Source organism: Barbus barbus, assembly GCF_936440315.1.
Source record: "Barbus barbus genome assembly, chromosome: 27".
Taxonomy (NCBI): domain Eukaryota; kingdom Metazoa; phylum Chordata; class Actinopteri; order Cypriniformes; family Cyprinidae; genus Barbus; species Barbus barbus.
This window is the reverse complement of record NC_136755.1, coordinates 30591085-30611767: the sequence shown is the minus strand read 5'-3', so window position 1 is coordinate 30611767 and position 20683 is coordinate 30591085. Positions and strand designations below refer to the sequence as shown.

The 20683-nt window shown below is 39.2% G+C and overlaps 1 protein-coding gene across 3 annotated transcripts in view; it reads left to right on the top strand.

The window, feature by feature from the left end:
* Window positions 1-8006, top strand: part of zhx2b (zinc fingers and homeoboxes 2b) — a 20291-nt gene extending 12285 nt beyond the window's left edge. For all 3 annotated transcript variants that reach the window (XM_079381228.1, XM_079381227.1, XM_079381229.1), the window contains exons 3-4: window positions 3794-6349; window positions 7536-8006. In XM_079381228.1, coding sequence (XP_079237354.1) covers window positions 3963-6338 — 2376 coding nt within the window. In that variant the 5' untranslated portion in view covers window positions 3794-3962 and the 3' untranslated portion in view covers window positions 6339-6349; window positions 7536-8006. The remainder of the gene's footprint in view (window positions 1-3793; window positions 6350-7535) is intronic.
* The last annotated feature ends 12677 nt before the right edge of the window (window positions 8007-20683 follow it).

The window sequence follows — 20683 nt, the reverse complement described above, 5'->3', positions numbered from 1 at the left end:
AATTTTATCAATTTCTTTTAAAAACACACATAGTCACTTCTTTTTGAAATTGCGGTCGAATCTGTGTGACCTCTGCATAACTTGAGGATGTGCCAATCTCCTTTCTGATATTATTGATCTTCTCAGAAAAGAAGGAAGCAAACTCATTGCATTTGCTGTCGGAGAGCATTTCACTGGGAATCTGACTTGGGGGGTTTGTCAGTCTCTCAACAGTCGCAAAAAGAGTGCGGGTGTTGTTTAAGTTACTGTTTATAAGGTTAGAAAAGAAAGTCTGTCTAGCTGTGGCTAGTTCCACATTGAAAGCATGAAGGCTGTCTTTATAGATGCTATAGTGAGTTTCGTCTTCCGCCACATCCGCTCAGCTTTTCTGCATTGTCTTTTCATGCTCTGAACTGCTGTTGATTTCCTCCAAATTGATTTCTGTTTCCCCGTCTTCTTGCTGACCTTTATCGAGGCAATATCATCAATAACATTCTTAATTTTTGAGTTAAATGACTCCAGGAGAAGATCAACAGAGTCTGCAGAAATGCTTGGTGTTAATGATATTGCCTCCATAAATAGCGCACTAGTGTTCTTGTTAATAATAAAGAGCCAAAGTCGGTCATTACTCAGCGAGGGACTGACAGCTTGCTTACATTCATTGATTTTCATATGTTTTATATTCATATCTTTTGAAATGTTGATCTTATTGAACCGATTTGTGTCATTTTGATCAAACAGGGTTTAATATTTCAGAGGGACACAAACCAAATTACACCATAAAACATCCCAGAACTCATTTGATCCAATGATAATATACTTATAGAGGCTTCTGCCGCTGTTACCCTCCAAAATGTCACTTCCTTTAGGATGAAGTCATTAAGAACTGGCTTTTGTTAGTAAGGGATTCTGCATCTCTGTTTGCTAGCGGACAAGGCATGGCGTTGTTTTTTTGTATCAGTAGCAAAGTTTAAGACTTTGTCATGAAATACTGCATACCACACTAAAGATTTATACTCAACATTTTATGAGTTGGTTGGAGAACAAATTTGTTATATTTTTACACATCATTGGTTTGTAAAGATTTGGAAAACCTACATTGAGAGAACATTTGCTTCTGTAAACAAACTTTTGCATCTCTCTTCGGTATTAAGAGGAAGTCGTGGCCTAATGGTTAGAGAGTCGGACTCGTAATCCAAAGGTTGAGGGTTCGAGTCTCTGGCCGGCAGGGATTGTAGGTGAGGGGAGTGAATAACACACGCTCGCTCTCCTCCCTCAATACCACGACTGAGGTGAGACCCTTGAGCAAGACACCAAACCCCCAACTGCTCCCCGGGTGTATGTTCACTACTGAGTGTACACTTGGATGGGTTAAATACAGAGCACAAATACTGAGTATGGGTCAACATACTTGGCTGTATGTCACAATTTCTTCTTTCTTCTTATGCAAGTTATTTTTTCAGACATTAATTTGACAAAAAACAAATACTTGTTTTGAATGTTCTTATCATATTGAATGAAAAGGGATGCAGGAAACTGATTAATATCTTCATTTATCCACTATCTTTGAGTGTGTGTGTGGAGTACAAAGCGTCGTCTATTTGTGTTTCTGCTGCTGTGATGAATGTATTCATGTGAATAGTCCTGTGGCTCTGATTCTCAGTCGAATCTCCTCCGTGTGCCAGAATCGTCTCGTTGACCTGCGGCCTTGAGCACCACCTCCAAACATTTGGGATTAGTCACAAATGAATACAAACCTGTTTCACGTTTCTCTACCAACTAGAAACGTTCTTTTCCCTTCCTCCTCTCGGTCTGTGACTCTAAAGCTGCTGGTAAGTCTTCTGTCTTAGCTGAGCTGTTGGCTTTGCTTCTGGAATGCTTGAACTCATGAACCTTCTGTGCAAACGCATAGTCTCTCCTCAGTCTCTCTGTTGAAACGAGTATTTTTCTTCATCAGAGGTGTTTATTGTTTAATTGTAGTCTGAGCCACACTGCAGTTGCAGATACTGCTGCTTAGACTGTTTTCATATGCATAATTATTGAGTTTCAGTGGCACTTATATACAACAAAACTTAGTTTGATTCCCATCTATATTCTAAAGGTTTTTACTGAGGGGTTTGTTCAAATCTCATTCACACTGATTTATACAACCTTTTATTCCCCCCCCAAAAAGCATGGTGAAAATGTGTTTGTTTTCTGTCTGTTGACAGTATTTTCTGATTTATCGGAGTGATAAAAAGAGAAACACAAAATATCCTCTGGAAAAACCTTGTCAATGTCAACAAAAATCAAACAAGAATTTTGAACCTGACTTTATCCAGTGTTCAGAATTTTGTTCTGGAAATGCATTTTTAGCAAATCTTTAGACAGACTTTAAAATCAGGACTATTTTATTCCCTGAAGTCCACTTATGTATATAGGGTAAACGTACCTATTAAGCTCACCAAAATCTACATTGAAACATTTTTAGTGCACAAGATATTGGTTTCAGTACAAAAGATAATGTTAAAATAAAATATTAACCTCTCACACAAAAATATTTAATTTTATTTTAAATGACAAAAGCGTTTCGATTAAGATATACATCATTAAATGCAAGCTGTGATTTTCATAGTCGTGTACCCTGTCAATTGATAATATTATGGATGTAAAAGTACAAGCCAGTAATGCCTGTGAAGTAATATGTTAGCGTAGCCCACAATCTTATCCAGCTAGTCAGCTAACTGTGTTCTGTAGCATCTGTGCTGTGTTGCTAAAACTATCTTTTGGATCTAATGTAATTATTTCCCACATCCATGTTCCAGGTTATAATATACAAAAGTCTGAACATTAATATCTTAATTTTAAAATAAGTATTGAAACTTACCCAAAATAAAGGCTTAAACATCTAAAAAAACGCACATTTAAGGAGCTCCTCTTTTGGTGAAAGTTTTTAAACAGCTTTCAAAATGACCTCCAGACAGAGAGAACACATGGAGACTCATATCTCAGTGTGCAATGATCCGATTGACTTGAAATTATAGGAGGAATAAAGTAACAAACACATCAATTAGTTAAGGCATCAAGTAGGATAATACATAATTTTTTTATTTTTATAATCTGAGCTCAAATATGGAAGTGTGCTTAATGGGTACGCTTACCCTAATTCAATTGAGTTAACGTTTATTTGTATAGCGCTTTTCACGTTTCTTCATTATATTTAGGAGTATCTTATCAGTGGTGGCTATGTCAACGTGATGTCCATATGGCAGAAATGTACAGTAAAATCATGCAGTTAGTTTATGACATGTATTCAAACGGACAGTGAACACTATCAACAGCAATGATTATATGTTGCAATCAAACTTATAGCCAAATTTGTTAGTTGTGTATGTTGGTTCAGAGTTGGCATCATCTGAGGTTCTCTGAGGGGTTGGCATCATCTCTTTTCAAGTGTTCGGTCATCTCAGATAATTTAAGGGTTGGATCCAGACTGAAACTTGTGTAATTCCAAGGTACCTTTGGATGCCCATCCCGTAGAATCAGTTATAATTAATGGGGGGAGGATCTTTCTGTCATGAAAAGTTACAGTATATTTACATAGTCAAGAGTACTCTTATTTCAAAGCATTAAGAAAGCACTGGTGCATCACGCAATTGGCAGAAACTTTCATCTTACAGTGCATTCACGGTAAAGATTTACTCAGAATGTGTGTTCCTTGAGAATCAGACCCACAGCACTGGGATTACTTGTGCCTTGCTCTACCAGTTACAGGATCTGTCTGGTGTCACCGACCACTGTTATAGTCTAATAAAGTCTTTCTGTATCTGTGCAGGTGAACTCTGTGTGACGACCGTCCATGAAACCCTGTTTCGCCGTTGAAGCTCCCTGTCTGAGGGAGCGTCTCATGCCACCTGCCCAAATGCTGGGTCTTCACTCCTATCCCCCCATTCCCCATTAAACTCCCCCACCAGACCATCCCTGCCACCATCACCATACTCATCATGTCAAGCCGAAGGAAGTCTTCCAACCCCTGTGTACTCCGTGCAACCAGTTTCACTGCTGAAGACTTTGTGGAAACAGATGGTTCAGCGAAGACCGTGTTGGACAGATATTCACCTGTGCCGCTCACAGCAGACAAAAACTGCACATCACTGCATGATAAGGAAGAGGAGCAGTCCGAGGGGGGTTCTGCATCGGAGAAGAACTTTAGAGAGCATGAGGAGATTCCTCAGTCTGAAGGTCCAGTCAGTACACTTTACCTTTGTACCATCTGCAATTTCAGTACCAACAAGTCTGACTCCCTCTCCTGTCATAATAAAGTTCAACACCTCGGTGAGAGCCATTTGAAGGTCAGGCATATCAAACTGGATAGCCAAAGTATCCTGGAGCAAACCATTGAGAGCGAGAACGAAGGAACCCATCCGGACACCATATATGACTCGAGGCTGTTTGGAGACTCCAGCAATCCAGAAGGTGAAGAAACTGGAAAGACACCAATGGAAAACAGCAGCATTTTGGATGTGGGGAAGGAGCTGGACAGTCCAGTGCTGAAGGATGAGATCAGAGCTGTGAGTGTAAATGGTACAATCATTATTCCAGAGCCTACGAGTCACGTAACGCCTCTGCTACAGAGACCCCCCAATCTCAGCACCTCTCCAGCGATTGCCGTTCCTCTTCACAGCACCAAGTACAACCCCATATTGGACAGCAATGTCACCCTAATCACATCGTTTAACAGATTCCCATATCCGACCCACGCAGAGCTCTCCTGGCTCACTGCTGCCTCCAGACACACTGAGGAGCAGATCAAGGTATGGTTCACCACCCAGCGTCTGAAGCAGGGCATCACCTGGTCCCCCGAAGAAGTGGAAGAAGCACGTAAGAAGATGTTCAATGGCCGCATAGCACCTGCACACCAGATCTGTAAAATCTGGCCTTCACCATTTGGAGAACCATTCAACCCTTTTCAAGCTACTTGTCGTGGCTTTGGGCAGACCAGCCTTTCATCAAACATCACAACTGATAGATCACCAACTACTTGTACACCTGGCATTGCTACAGCAGTCCGTCAGACGCTTAAACGCACTTTAGGTACTCCACTTTTGGCTTCAGAGGTCAAACGCCTGACCGGAGACCCCAAAGAGAGCCTGCGCATGCTCCCTCCACCAGCTCCATCTCCAGAAAGACTTGCTATCGCTTCTTCTCCTGGGCTTTCAAAGACTACAACATCTAGCCCTGGTTCTCTGGTGTCCTCAGACATGAAGAGACCTGTTGCTGCACATTTTGTCCCACCTAAAGGGAAACCCCCAATGGCTCAATCAGAGAAGATATCTGTGGCATTTCCTTCAGAGTTGCCCAAAGAAAGACTCCCTTTGTCACCCATAGTGTCCACCAATCTCAAAAGATCTGTAATTGATCAGCAAATGAGCAATCATACTCCAGCCTCCTCATTTGTTGCCAAAAACAAGTTTGGTAATGGTGTAACTATGCCATTGGCACCAGCTGTGGAGACCCCACAAGTGAGTAAGCCAATGATCATGCAGACTCCATCGTCCGTGCCTCTGTCCTCGTCCCCGACACCAGTCCTTCAGTGTAAGTCTATAGAGCCATCAGCTGTTCCAGCATTCCCAGGCTTCAGTAGTCAGAATGGCAAAGAAATACCCCATGGGGATGCTAAGCCCTGGTTTTTTGATCATACCACAAATTCCCAAAATGATTCCCTGAACTCGTGTGTTGGGATTGCTTGTCCAGTTCCCACTCAGTTTCCTCTGCTAGAGAGAGTGAAGGACAAGAGTCCTGGGCAAATGAAGCTTCTAGAGGAAAGTTTTCAGAGGAACAGTTTCCTGTCCTATAATGAGGTCGAACACCTTGTGATCACCACTAGACTGTCCAGAGACGAAATCGAAAGCTGGTTCTTGGAGCGCAGAGCACTTCGAGATGATTTGGAACAAGCCCTGCTGAACTCCATGGGCTCTAAACAGGAGTCCCAGCAGACTCTCCTCAATGGAGCTCAGAGACATTCTGGCAACCTTTCCTTTAGCCCCGTGCCTCCAGTCAGCAAGTCTGCGAACCTTCTCAAAAATGTCTTTGTCCAGAACCGATGGCCTTCACCCGCAGAGTTTAGGCATCTGGAGATGCAGACGCGGTTGGCTCGCACAGAACTTGTCCGCTGGTTCAGAGATAGTCGGCTAGCTCAGCAGGGCCGTGTCCTAGACCGGAAGGAGATGTTTGGAGAGCGGAATGTTGCACCAAAACGACCGCTGAGAGAAGAGAACACCAAATCCAGCAGCCCAGAGATCGAATACTGGTTCAACAACACTGGGAGCAATGGAGAGCCGATTGGTGAGGACAGAGAGGACTGTGGAGGGAACACGTGAGCTGTTCTCAGGTACGTTTAAGGATGATCCGAACGGTGTTTCACATGCTGTTGTGGCAAAAGCTCTGAAACCTTGGTCGTGTTAAAATACAATTGAGGTTTTAGAGTTTAAAACAAGTGTTCCTTGCACTTCATGAAAAGTGAAGCCAAAACATTTAAATCGCCATCTGGTGGCTGGCTGCAGTATAGGTCATAAATCCTGCGCTCTCCATAAACGAATAGGAATTAAGCCCAACTTAAAAATCTAATTACACTTCAAACTAATTTTTCCCAAAGATGGTTTTCAACATTTTAGGTAGTATTTATCACACTGATGTATGTTCAAGTGTTGGTTTTTCTAATAAAGTTGTTTTTTCCTAGTAAGTTTGTAATTGGTGCAGATATAGACGGTTGTATGAGTGCACTGGATCTGTACATTTGTCTTAAGCACTTTTTTTAATGTTAAACAAACCACAAAAACAAGGAAATCACTCACTGTTCTTGTTTGTAGCTTTTGCAACTTTAATAAGGATTAATTTTTAATTTATTTTAATTAATTAAAAATTTAATTAATTTAATTAATTTATACATTCAAATATGCAATGTTATTTTACATTTGATTACTTTATTCAATTTCTGTACCTAAAAAATGTTAGACCTACCTAAAAAACCTGAAAAGCACTGTTTTTTATTTGTATCTTTGCTCTATTGTATCTAATTGTGCTGTTGATTGTAATTAGATTATTTGTTCTTATTTTCTTTATTCTTATTTGAAAATATAGTACTTTTTCCCCTAAAAATAGCACATACTGAACTGTACCGAAACCGTGATACAAACCAAATGGCATGACAGTGGCCACACTGGGATGTTGTGGCTTCTCTTTTCTATAGTGGAAGGAAGTTCTCCGTCTTGTCCATTTTATGGTAAATTATTTTCAGTGGTAGTTAACATTATTTCCCAAATGAGGCGGATGGGGCTTAACTTGCACTGAATCTATAACATTCTTCTCAATAAAACGATAATAATAATGGAAAACAATGACCGGAGGTCAATCTTCAGTGGGAGGTTTAATTATGATTTTATGAATATCATGTAATATTTGAAGGAATTTTAAAGCATGAATTCACTTTCAGATGAAATGTGTGTGACGGCTGATTTTAAATGTACACATATTCAGTCGATTTGTCGCCTGACCCGTTTATGATTTTCCCTCCTCAGGTGAGAAGTCGTCCATCGAACCACTGATGTCACTTCTTCTGTCACGTCAGACTGGAGCATTGTGGGAATGTTGTTGTGATGTTGTGTGTATGTTTTGGAACGCACTGAGGAACGTGTATGCTGGAGTACCTGCAAACGTACCTTTTCTGCAGATATGCTGCAGATCTGTACATTTTTATGGCTTATTTTGGTACATTTTATAATGGGAACAAGTTTTGGCTGTTTTTTACTGGACATTTCCTAATCGTCTGTGGAAGATGCCATGAAGCTTCTCTGGACACATGATTCTTCTACTACAGACAGGACTCTTTATTGCTGGTGAACACACACACACACGCTCACTCGTAATGAACTGTTTCTCTGCTGTAGTGTATCAGCATCTGTCTGAAACGCTAATGCTCTCTTCACACACAGACTGCTGCTGGAATCCAATAAAATGCAGCCAGATTTATGCTGCTTGTTTGAGATGCCATTGCTGTATGAAGCCCTTCGTTTTGTTCCATAGATTCACTTCAGTCTCATAATAGCAGATCCTGATGAATCTGAGTGATGGAAATGTCTCACAGACGTCTAAAACACCCAACACACGAGCAGACTGTGATATTTCTGTTTGTGTCTGCGTTGAAAACAAACTCTCAACTCATTACTGTGTGCTGTGGCTTAAACATTCCCCACATTTAGAAGTGGAGTGAACTAACACTTTAATCCTTCCTGCTGATTGTTTTTGCTTTTAGGCAGTTTTGGGTCGTGACGGAGACAAATACAGAGGTATATAATATGTGTTTCATAATGTTGGACAAATGCATGATCTGTTCTTCAGAGAGGTCAGGTTCAGCAGGGGCTGGAGGATTGTGGGTAGTGTAGTACTTCAGCTCAGTTTGGTTTCATGTGAGAATCGCTGGTGTTTTGAGCTGTTGTGCTTCTCTCAGAGACAAACTGAACACAGAACCGAGGATGAGGAACGCTGGAAAGTGAGCTTGTTTTCATGTTCATATGGAGAGGATTTTCTTTTTCCTGATAATGCTAGGTAATGTCATCATATTGGACTAAAACTTGCTGACTTTGCTCACACAGGGTCTAACAACTTCCCCAAAATGTGTGATCATTTTTGTACCTTTTTGGGGTTTTTGCCACCTTGTTATAATTGTGGTGTTCTCAGTCAGAAATGACTTGCTTGTACATTTCTCATTATGCTGTATTATTACTTAATATTGCATTTAATCTCTTCAACTTTCTTTTCTACACTTTTTTTTCACTCAAAAACTGGTGTTTATTCACAAATAATGCAATTTTTATTTGAAAAAAATGAATATTGCAAACATTGTCCACAAATAATGCTTTTTTTCATAAAAAATGTAATATTGCTAAAACTTATTAGTGATCGACCGATATTGATTTTTTATTACCGATACCAATTATTTGCATGTTTATGTGCCCGGTAACCGATATGCAGAACCGATATTTATTTACTGTTATAAAGTAAATAAATGACTGCGTGAAGTAAGTCCATACTTCACTTTGGTTTTTCCTCCTTTCAGTCATCTTAACAAAACATGTTTTGAGAATTAGCAGTCTTTCATGCAGGGCTCTAGACTCATTCTTCCCACTGATCTCACTTTTGCGCACGAGCACATAATTTGGTTGCAATTTGTTTTTTGTTTTTGCTACAACATTTGATTAATCAATGCATGCTGATGAACTTTTATCATAGTTTATAGTTATATGGTAACGAAAGTTTTCAACATTCAACTCGTTCTTTTTCATCTGTATTATTTGTGATTTAAATTTTGTGAACAGGAATTCCTTTTTTCGTGCGCTTTTTACTTTCAAATTTGCGACCTCGGTGTTATATTTTACAAGAAAAGATCATTGTCTGTTTTGCTTATATCTATACACCTTTAACTTTTTAAGACTAAAAGATGAATTCATTGTTATTCTTAATTAAAAAGCACAACAACAATAAAACAGTACGTTGACAATGATAAACTCTTACATAACATTTATCAACAAAAACGAATAAGACGAGGCATGGCACAGGACACATCACATGCTGTACTATATACCTAGTATATTACAGAATGTTTAGCAAACTCTGAGGAAGCAAATAAATATTAATATATATATTTTTTTAATTAAGGAAAGCCTCCATAGCATAACCTGAGGTAAACAGCAAAGATAACAAGCTTCTCAAAACGAAAACAAAAAGAAAAGTAAAACTAAACTGGCTGTCGCTGACAGGACTTGCATGTTTTTTCTACAAGAACACCAGCATGTTCACCTTCTCTGGTTTAAGAAGCGGTCTTTTACTTTAGTTTGAAAACAAAATCCATCCGTTGTGCTCCGTCCGTGACGCGCACCTTCACGCTCGTGCTGACGCGGCGAGTATACACCCGGCTCTACTGAAGCGCTCGCGCTGAAAGCACCTCTCTTCACGTGATCAGTGGAATCTGACTCCTGCTATAATGTGCTGCGGCTGGCAGCGCGCGCTGTATGAAGCAGACGCTTTGGAGCAGCGCAGACCTGGCACTCGTACAAATGCGACCACGTCAAATTTTAACTCGCAAACAATTACCATTTTGGTCGCAGTCTAGAGCCCTGTCATGTTCAATTTAATCTTCGTATTACAACAATAAAAAACATTTTATTTATAAAAAGCTTTAGCAGCAACACTAATATTAGCAGTAAGCAAAATAAACGTAGAAAGTCTAATGTTTTCAAATGGAGAAAATAAAGGAAAGGAGTCATATCAACTTCATTTTTAACTACAGTTTTAGTAGGTTTATAAGCTGTTTAATAGGCTAAAGAGTGAAGAATAATTCACTGGATAATGTTAATTCACGGAATAATATTCTCTGGAATATTGGAATATAACAAGCATTGTATTTTATTGCATTTCTCAACTGGTGCGGTTTATCTATGCCTTTACACAGAACTATAGGCTCAAACTGCCATCGATCGCGGAGATAATAAATAATTAATTTCCATAGAGTTGTATTAATTTAGATGTTTATAAACGAAATAATGGTTATATAGTAAGTGTTAATACAATTTAGGGTGCTTCAAAAAAGTGAATCTTGTTAAGTTACATGCGGTGGCCGAGCTGAGCATTTCTTGAGCATCAACCGCTGAGTGAACTGCAATATGAAGCGGCTTCACGAGACTAATGATGAGCATATAGACAACAGAGAGAGAATTACATTCAATGCTTTATTTCCAACATGCAATCATTCATGGCTGTATTATTTAATTCATGCAAAGTTACGTCTTTATTGGGAGAGGACTTGACTGATTATCTACGTGACTCCGACTTCACGAGACTAATAGACCACAGAGAGAATTAAATTCAGCGCTAATTCATGGCTGTGTTATTTCAGGCAAAGTTATATCTTTATAGGGACAGGGCTTGACAGAGTATCTTATTTATCATATTTCTTAGAGCCAAGTTGCATTTAAACTATATTTCAGGCATTTATGTAATACATCTAATTTGTGCATTAATGCCTGTAATATTAAATAGTTTACTAACTACAGCAAATCAAGTGCCTGCACGCCGCTGCTGTCTCGTCTCCCCTCAGATGCGCTGCAATTGCGATCCTGCGCGCAATTCTGAAAACGTCCACAAGGTGGCGGTGTTTATCGGGGAATCCGATATTACAAAACCGATATTCGATTATGGAAAAATGCTTAAATATCGGGAAAAATATCGGTAAATCGATATATCGGTCGATCTCTAAAACTTATCCACAAAAATGCCATTTCATAAAAAACTGAATATTGTCAAAATATCGCATATGATCAATCAGTTCCAATAAGAAACACAAAACCTTTGCTAAATGAAATAAAACATAACTAATCATAAGTTGATTAAAAGATTGAATGCAATATTTGTCGATAATATAGCATAATGAGAGATTTACAAGCAATGTTTAAAAAACAGAATTAGATAAAGGATTCATAGCATAAGGGTTAATCAGTGACAACATACTGGCCTCGTGATGTTAGCTGGGAAAATATGATTCTTGATGTTTCATCAGTAACTTTCATATAAAATACTAAGAATCAGTTATATATCATTGCACTGGTGCAAATATCCTGAGAATAACGCTGACGCAGAGCTTCATCTAATGTATGTTTCTGTGATCATTCTCCCTCTCTGTGAGTGTGTGTGTGTGTGTGTGTGTGTGTGTAATCCGGGTCAGACACTGTGTCCTCATGTCACCTATATACAGTCTGTGTGTGTGAAAGCAGGTCAGATGCTGCAGTTGTTCTGGATTCTTTCCTCTGATGACTCTGAACACTCACAGCTGTGGTCGTGTGTCGTTGGTGAGGTATGGATTGGTTGTTTATTCTGCAGGAATCAGGCGTCTGTGGCGCTGACGGAGTGTAATCTTGTGAGTGGATCGTTATGAATGTGTTCAGGTGAGAAGTGATCAAACGGCCCATGGAAAATCCCTATTTTAAAATCCTCTTTCTCAAACCAGGCTGTTCTGAGATTCCTGTCAGAATGACATAGTTCTGTAAAGGCCCCTCCCACAAGAGTTGATTGACAAGACTGTCTTACCTTAGCCCCGCCCTCAGTGAGCTGAGAGCTGTCTGCCTCCGGTGCAGGAGAAGACAAGACGTCTCTGATTAAGAGATTGAAGTGTTTAGTTGTTGGATGTAATAATGAATATAGCAGTCGTCATTAACTCCCCACATCTGAGCCGCTGAAGACGCAGAGGATGCGTGAATGCGCTGATCCTGATCTACATAAATGCGTCTATGTTCGCGCAAATCATTCGTGATACAGCTTCATCTACAGAAGAAGTGAGTATAAAATCAAATCAAATCAAATCAAATCACTTTTATTGTCACATCACCACAGCACGTGTGCCTTCGTGAGTGAAATTCTTGAGAGCGTGCTCCAGACACTGCAGAAACAATTTACATATAGACATTACCATACATATGTACAGACTTATACAGATGACAATGTGTAATATACACATACATATACTCAGTACACACAGTGTACTATTAGACAGACATACAGTTACCGATACACATTATACACAGTATGTAGTACACATTCTACGTTATATACACACAGTAATATGCGAAGATGCAGCAGATTATATATAAACCGGATGTGCAAATGTCATGGATGTGCATTGGATGGTATCCAGTGCTGGCAAAAAGATTGTTGTATTTGTGCAGTAGTGTACTGGTAGTCCAGTTTGAACTGTATGGAATTAAAGTGCAGTGCATGGTATATTGTAAAGTGGGAGTGTGCTGTAGGGTGTATTAGTTTTTACTGTTCATTAGCCTTATAGCCTGAGGAAAAAAGCTATCCCTCAGTCGGCTAGTGCGGGATCGGATGCTGCGGAGACGTCTTCCTGAGGGCAGCAGAGAGAGCAGTCTGTGGGACGGGTGGCTGGAGTCATTGATGATCCTCCGGGCTTTCTTTATACACCGCCTGGTGTAGATGTCCTGGAGGGAGGGAAGCTCACCTCCAACAATGTGACGGGCAGTTCGCACGACCCTTTGCAGAGCTTTGCGGTTGCCAGCAGTGCTGTTTCCAAACCAGGCGGTGATGCAGCCGGTCAGGATGCTCTCCACAGTGCAGGTGTATGATCTGAGGATGCTGGGGCTCATTCCAAACTTCCTCAGCCGTCTCAGGAAGAAGAGGCGTTGGTGTGTCTTCTTCAGCACTGCATCTGTGTGAGCGGACCATGTGAGATCCTCAGTGATGTGAACACAGAGGAATTTGAAGCTGTTTACTCGCTCCACAGGTGTCATGTCGATGGTGATGGGTGTGTGTTCTCTGCTCTGTCTCCTGAAATCCACCACCAGCTCCTTGGTCTTGTCGATGTTGAGTGAGAGGTGGTTCTCTTGACACCATTTAGTCAGGGTTCTCACCTCCTCTCTGTAGGCCGTCTCATCGTAGTCAGTGATCAGGCCTATCACCGTTGTGTCGTCAGCAAATTTGACGATGACGTTGGAGCTGTGTGTTGCTGTACAGTCATGTGTGTACAGGGAGTACAGGAGTGGGCTGAGGACGCAGCCCTGAGGAGCACCAGTGTTGAGGGTCAGCGGGGATGAAGTGTTGTTGCCCATTCTGACCACCTGACATCTGCCTGTCAGGAAGTCCAGGATCCAGCTGCACAGAGATCCGTTTAGTCCCAGAGTCTGGAGCTTCTCAACCAGTGTGGCAGGCACTATGGTATTAAATGCTGAGCTGTAGTCCACAAACAGCATTCTCACATAGGTGTTCTTATTTTCCAGGTGGGAGAGAGCAGTGTGCAGGGTGAAGGCAATAGCGTCGTCTGTGGAACGGTTTCTGCGATATGCAAATTGTAGGGGATCCAGTGAGTCAGGCAGCACAGAGCAGATGTAGTCTCTGATGAGTTTCTCAAAGCATTTGCTGAAGATGGGTGTCAGAGCAATGGGCCTCCAGTCATTCAAGCATGTGATTTTATTTTTCTTTGGTATGGGCACAATGGTGGATTTTTTGAAGCATGCGGGAACCACAGACAGAGAGAGGGTATAAGGGTTTTTATGAATCTTTGCAAATTGCCTTTCCTAATAATGTGCTAGTTAGCCAGTTTCACGGCTGAAGTAAACAGTACTGCTCGTCACTCCACGGAGGAGGGGGCGGGGTCAGCAGAGCTCATTAGCATTTAAAGCAACATGGACTAGAATGGCTTGCTGAAAACAGAGCTGTTTTTGACAGGGTAAGAAGTGTTTTTTACACTACCATTGAGAAATTTTAACCAAAGTATTTTATAGACTTTTCATTAAGACCCTAAAGAATCATATCAACTTGTGCAAAATGAGCATCCGATGACCCCTATAAGTTACCTAAATATTGCTTGTTATTAACTAAATCACAAACTTCTCCGTCTAGAATTTGGATTTTATTTATATTTTTTTTTATGAAGAAACAAATATAAATAGTGCTGAGAGCTAAAATACTAAATGCAATGGATGGATATTTACTGAGTAATGCACTATTGTGTAGATAATGTTCATCTGAGATTCAGAGCCAGATTACAGGAGGAATGAGATCAGAAAGATGGCAGCATCGTGATGTTATTTTCACACACAGACTGAAGCTCTTTTAGTCAAATCTGTTGACTTCAGCGATCTGTGCTGCATTATATGCTAATGGTGACTGTTCAGAAACAGGAAAAAGCTCTTCAAGTTGTTTTCTGAAGTTTGCATGGCTATAACTCAAGAATTATTAAAGATATCTTAATGCACTTTTAGATTTGGCTCTTAAAGTTTTCTTTTGGTATCTTCATTTTCAAGCCCTGTGTGATTCATATATGATTCATTCTGAGAGATACGGAGATCTAAATATGGCTCCATCAGTCAGTTGTTAAATTGGGTCATGTTATGGCCTTTTAAATCTATTTTACAAATTAGTGAATTACTCCGTAAATATACATCCATGATATTTAATAATTTGGTGTGTGTTTGGTGAGCACAGGCTTTGAGCATGAATGTGACTATTGTCTCATCAGATTGTGTGTGTGTGTGTGTGTGTGTGTGTGTGTTTAGTTATAGTTATAAAATTGTCTCCAGAAGTGACCTAAATCTGACAGAGCTCCTCAAGGAATGTCCTCGTTTCAAAAATGATTCAGAAAGTAAAGATGTTTCTTGAGTTTGGGTTCATCTGCAGTCAGTGTATGATTACATGAATGTGTTTGGCAGTCTGTTCAGAGTTTGTGTGTGTGTGTGTGTGTGTGTGTGGTTTGGATGGCCATAGTAACAACCTGATCTGGTATTGTTTCTTATATTGAAGCACAGAGTGATAAATGTTGTGACAGATGTGAATGTTTCATAAGAAACACACGAGTGACAGTTCTTCCGATGCTCCACGTCTCTCAATAGTTCTTCAGATTGATAGATTGGCAATTTTTTAAATATGATATGAAGTGGATGATGATCTTTCTGCTGCTCAACATCTTGATGAATCTGTTTGCAGGAACATCGCTTCTGTTTGAGACGAGATGAAGATCAGATTCACCTGCGTTCAGAGAAGAGTGAGACGCTGTTACACACAGAGAGACACAGACTCACACACACACACACACACACACACACTCACACACACACACACACACACACACACACACACACACACTCACACACACACACACACACACACACACACTCACACACACACACACACACACACACACACACACACATACATACACACACACACTCACACACACACACACACACTCACACACACACACTCACACACACACACTCACACACACTCACACTCACACACACACTCACACACACACACACACACACACACACACTCTCACACACACACACACACACACACACATACATACACACACTCACACACACACACACACACACTCACACTCACACACACACACTCACACACACACACTCACACACACACACAAACAAACGTGTTTCTACTGCTCTTAAAAACCCTTATTTTCCACTCATCAAGTTTCTCAAACTTTTCTCTCTCATCAGAAAACATTTTGCTCTCATCTATGGAAGCCAGTTCTGCCACAGCTGAGTAAAATATGATTCTTTAAATCATATTCTGTAAACTTTCTAGAAATAATTGATTGTGGTTGTATCTCTCTATTAGTGCTACTGGATCTTAATAGAGAGATACAACAAGAATATTCGTGAGCATATGATAAAATACAATATGTACATTTACATTTAGTCATTTGGCAGACGCTTTTATCCAAAGCGACTTACAATTGGGGAATACAAAAAGCGATTAATCTTGAAGAGGCAATCAGACAGAGGAAGTGCTCGTAACACCAAGTCTCAGGCATTGTTCAAATAAGTACAAGCTAGTAGGCGGAGAGAAAGATAGAGGGAAAGAGTTTTTTTTTTTTTTTTGAGTTTAGGATGAAGTCAAGTACTGCCAAAAGAGATGAGTTTTCAGTTGTTGCTTGAAGATTGCCAGGGATCCAGCGTTCCGGATAGGGGTGGGAAGATTATTCCACCAGCCAGGAATGGTGAACGAGAATGTTCTGGAGAGTGATTTTGAGCCTCTCTGTGATGGTACCACAAGGCGTCGCTCACTAGCAGATCTCAGACTTCTGGAGGGGATGTAGGTTCGTAATAGTGAGTGGAAGTAGGAGGGTGCTGAGTCTGTGGTAGATCTGTATGCAAGCATCAGTGTCTTGAACTTGATGCGAGCTGCCACTGGTAGCCAGTGCAAGGAGATGAAGAGAGGTGTAACATGCGCTCTTTGGGGCTCGTTGAAGATCAGCACGCTGCATTCTGAATCATTTGTAGAGGTTTGATTGTGTTTAAATTAGGCCTCTTTCATCTTAATTTAAATGATAAATATACTTTTGTTCAGTGTTGGATCATGTTAGTTCTTGATGATGCTATATCATTTTATTTTAATACTACAAATGAATTAGTATATACAAACATTTACATAGGAAATTAAAATAAAATGCTTTGTTCAGTATTGTTAACTATTGTTCAACCTTATTGCAGTGTAGAAATGAAACAGTATGACAATTTTATATCACGATTATAGAGACCAAATTGATCACGGTTATCAGTTTTGTTAAAATACTGGAAATGTCTAAAGTATAACTGTAGTGTCAATTTAACTTGGCAGATTGTTTTCCTTAAGTCAGAAAAATAGCTACAAGGGCTTGAATTTACAGTTATTAGAAATATTATTTACATTTGACAAAAAATATCAAATTAGCCTTGTTGCTGTCTAGAAACACTGCAGGCAAAGCCACAAATCTGACCATGTGCTTTTTCAAATCTGAGGATAACTCTATAACGCTTAAGTTTCATGAAATCATTTTTAGGCCATGCCATGTGATTTTGTTTAGAGTCGAGTCTGAAATGATAACTAATAGTTACTCACATTATCTAAGCGTCCATGCAGTTTATTGTCTTGTTCTTCCCAAACTGCTTTGTCTCCATGCGCACATCCACACTTCTCCCTGAGAGGAGACTTTTAGATGTCTTTAATCATGATGCTAATGTCTTTTATTTATTGCCCATTGTTTATTGAAAACTTTCTGCTAACACTGAAGTTTGACCAAAGAAATGTGGGATCAAACATTTCATCTCTAAACATTTTATCAAATGTCTTCCTTTAAAAACAAACATAAAAAAAAAAAAAATGGTCTCAAGTCGATTATCTTTCCTGAAGTAGTCATAAAATATAATTGTTCCTGTTTGCATAAGGGCTAGCATGTTTGGTCATCAACACAAGGCAGTTTATGAGATTAATACTGTTTTTACTAAAAACTCATTTTAAAATGCCTCTGAGTGTTTGAAACCACTTATGCAATCTGATGAGGCTTCTTATTAATGAGGCAAAAAATGCATTATTTTCATACTGAGATAATATCTACGAGTTATGAGTCTGCGCCCTCTGGCTTCGAGTGTGAATTACACCATACATTACAGCAATAATCCAATTCAGTTTTAATGATAATTCAAATGTAAAACAGTAAGATGAAACCGGTAATAGTTTCATTCCTTATTGCAGTGCTACCGAGAATCATGCTTCCGCACAGACTACATTAGAATTTGATGCACTTTCCACACTATTCCAGCCAAACAGGTCAGTGTGACATGAGCATCTTTATCTTACTTTCATTTGAAACTAAATGCTAGTTTTTCTACAAGTCAGTGATTCTGAAAGAGAACGCGCTTGGAACCTAATAGTAACGAACGCAACTTCCACCTGAGAAACCACATGCCCAAACTGTATGATTCAACTGAACTGTGCTCATTCGTGTTAGACACTTACTGTACGTTATGCTCTTGCGCCGTCTAAGCAATAAATGCACGTCCTTGTGTTTGTCTGCGGTGTTTTGTAACGTCAGGTAATGTCAATGACGCGACCCATTTCAGGGGTGCCCAAAATTACAATTTTAAATCAGTCAGGGCTATACACATGCACCTTCATATTTACAGGTAAAGCTTAAGACGCGGTACACAGGTTGAGTTTCAAACGACTTAACGCTAACGTAAATCAGCCATGAGTGACAGGACGGGCACTTCAGGGGCCAATCAGATTTCAGCCCTAGATCCGCCTGTGATTTGTGAGGATACTACCTTTTCTAGTATCTTTGACAGAAAAGGGAGATTCAAGATCGGTCTGTAATTAATTATTTGGGGTCAAGTTGTGCGTTTTTAATGAGAGGCTTAATAACGGCCAGTTTGAAGGTTTTGGGGACATATCCTAACGACAATGACAAAGTATACTATAAATCCACTATACTGTACATGTTTGGGACAGAGGACCTTCGTTGTGATAGCTATAATTTGTGCAGTTTATTACTGACATTTTAATTAACTTATAAATGTTAAATACTCAAATAAATATAATTTTGCTTGAAATTGTATCTGTTATCTTACGTTATTCCTGACTCATCACAGTTTCTCATTTAAAATGACGTTATTTGTAATATCCATATTTATTATGTACAATCGTTATTATTAATAATTGTAAATGAATAAGAAATGTGATTTACATATGTGTATAGTTTAGTTCAGTGATGTTATACAGTGTGTGTGCAGTTTACAAAGAAAAAGATTAGGCTACAACACACACATAGCATCCACGCTTGTAACGCATGATATCAGCCTATCCTACACGACTAATAAACATCACTAACAAATTATTATTTATCATTTCATTTCAAAAGAACGAGGAAAATAAAGTGATCTGAATCCAAGCAGCTTATGATTTTTAGAATAGTGTAGTTCTTGAATGCTTTGTTTTTAGATCATTTAAACATGTTAATTACACACAATGTTTAGCGCAGCCTAACTCTGGACAAAATCAGCAGTGTTTGATTTATTTGATTTATTCTATGGGTAAAACGTTAAATGCATTGCGTTGAAAGAAAATAATAATAATGCATGGCCGCCTAGAACTTCTGTATTTTTCTCTCTCCAAATGATTTTTTCTTCTTGTAGCCTAAAAAAAACTTCTCATTTTTTTCCTTATCAGAATTGTTTTCTTTTCAAAAAAAATGTTTCTTGCATATTTTTTCTTTCCAAAAACATTTTTCATCAGATAATTTTTTCTATTTTTTTTCTCCTAAGTCTTTTCGCTCATCAGAATTCTTTTCATATTTTTGGTGTTTTTTTTTTCTCATTAATTTTTGTAAAAAAAACCCTAATTTATTTCTCTCCAAAACATTTTTCTTTCATCAGAACATTTTGTTCCATTTAATGTTCCTCAAATTTTACCAGAATTTTTTTTTCTTTTGAAATATTTTCTCTTAAAACATGATTTTTTCCCTTTCCAAAATCATTTTTCTCTCATCAGAATGTTTCTCTTCAAAAAAAAAACTAAAAACCTTCTCTCTCTCTCTCTTCTCTTATTAGATTTTTATATTTATATTAGAACATTTACATTTATTCAGATGGCTTTCTCTTCCAAAAAATTTTCTTAATTTATTCTTAAAAGTTTTTAAAAATATTTTTCATCAGAATTTTTCCTTCAAAAATGTCTCTCATCAGAAGACTCTCATCAAAACTTTCCTCAAGAGGCAACATGAGAGAGAGAAATGTATTTAATTTTAATCGTAACAATCACTGAAGCGGGTTCTTCACCAGAGTCCGGACCCTGCTGCGTCTCTGTTCCTCTGCTGGAATGATCTATGATCATGATCTTCTGATGCCTTCAGCTCAAGACGCTTCTCTACTGCAATCTTCTTCTGCTCTAGTTTATATTTTATACCTGCCACTGTGTAAAAATCACTTGCCATGATCTCGGTCACTTAATAAACGTGTATGATGAATGAATTATTGTGAATGACACTGGTTACCTGCGAGTCTTAATCTAAATATAAATCAAGTCCTTATAAAGTCTTGTATTTATATATAAAAGGTCATTGATGTTGATTGAGCTCAGCATTTAAAGTAGTGTTAATATGTGATTTCTGCACCATAGAGCTCATAAAAACAGAGCACTTGAGGATGAAGGAGGGAGGAATCCTCTCTCAATCCAACATCTGTGTGCCTCTGGAGACAGCTGTGCTTTCATCAGCAGAAACAATGGCATCTTTGTCTTGATGAAGTGATTGTGTATGGTGAGGGTAATTAGTCCCAGACCCTCATCAGTGATCGATTCACAGCGACACCTGCAGGACCAC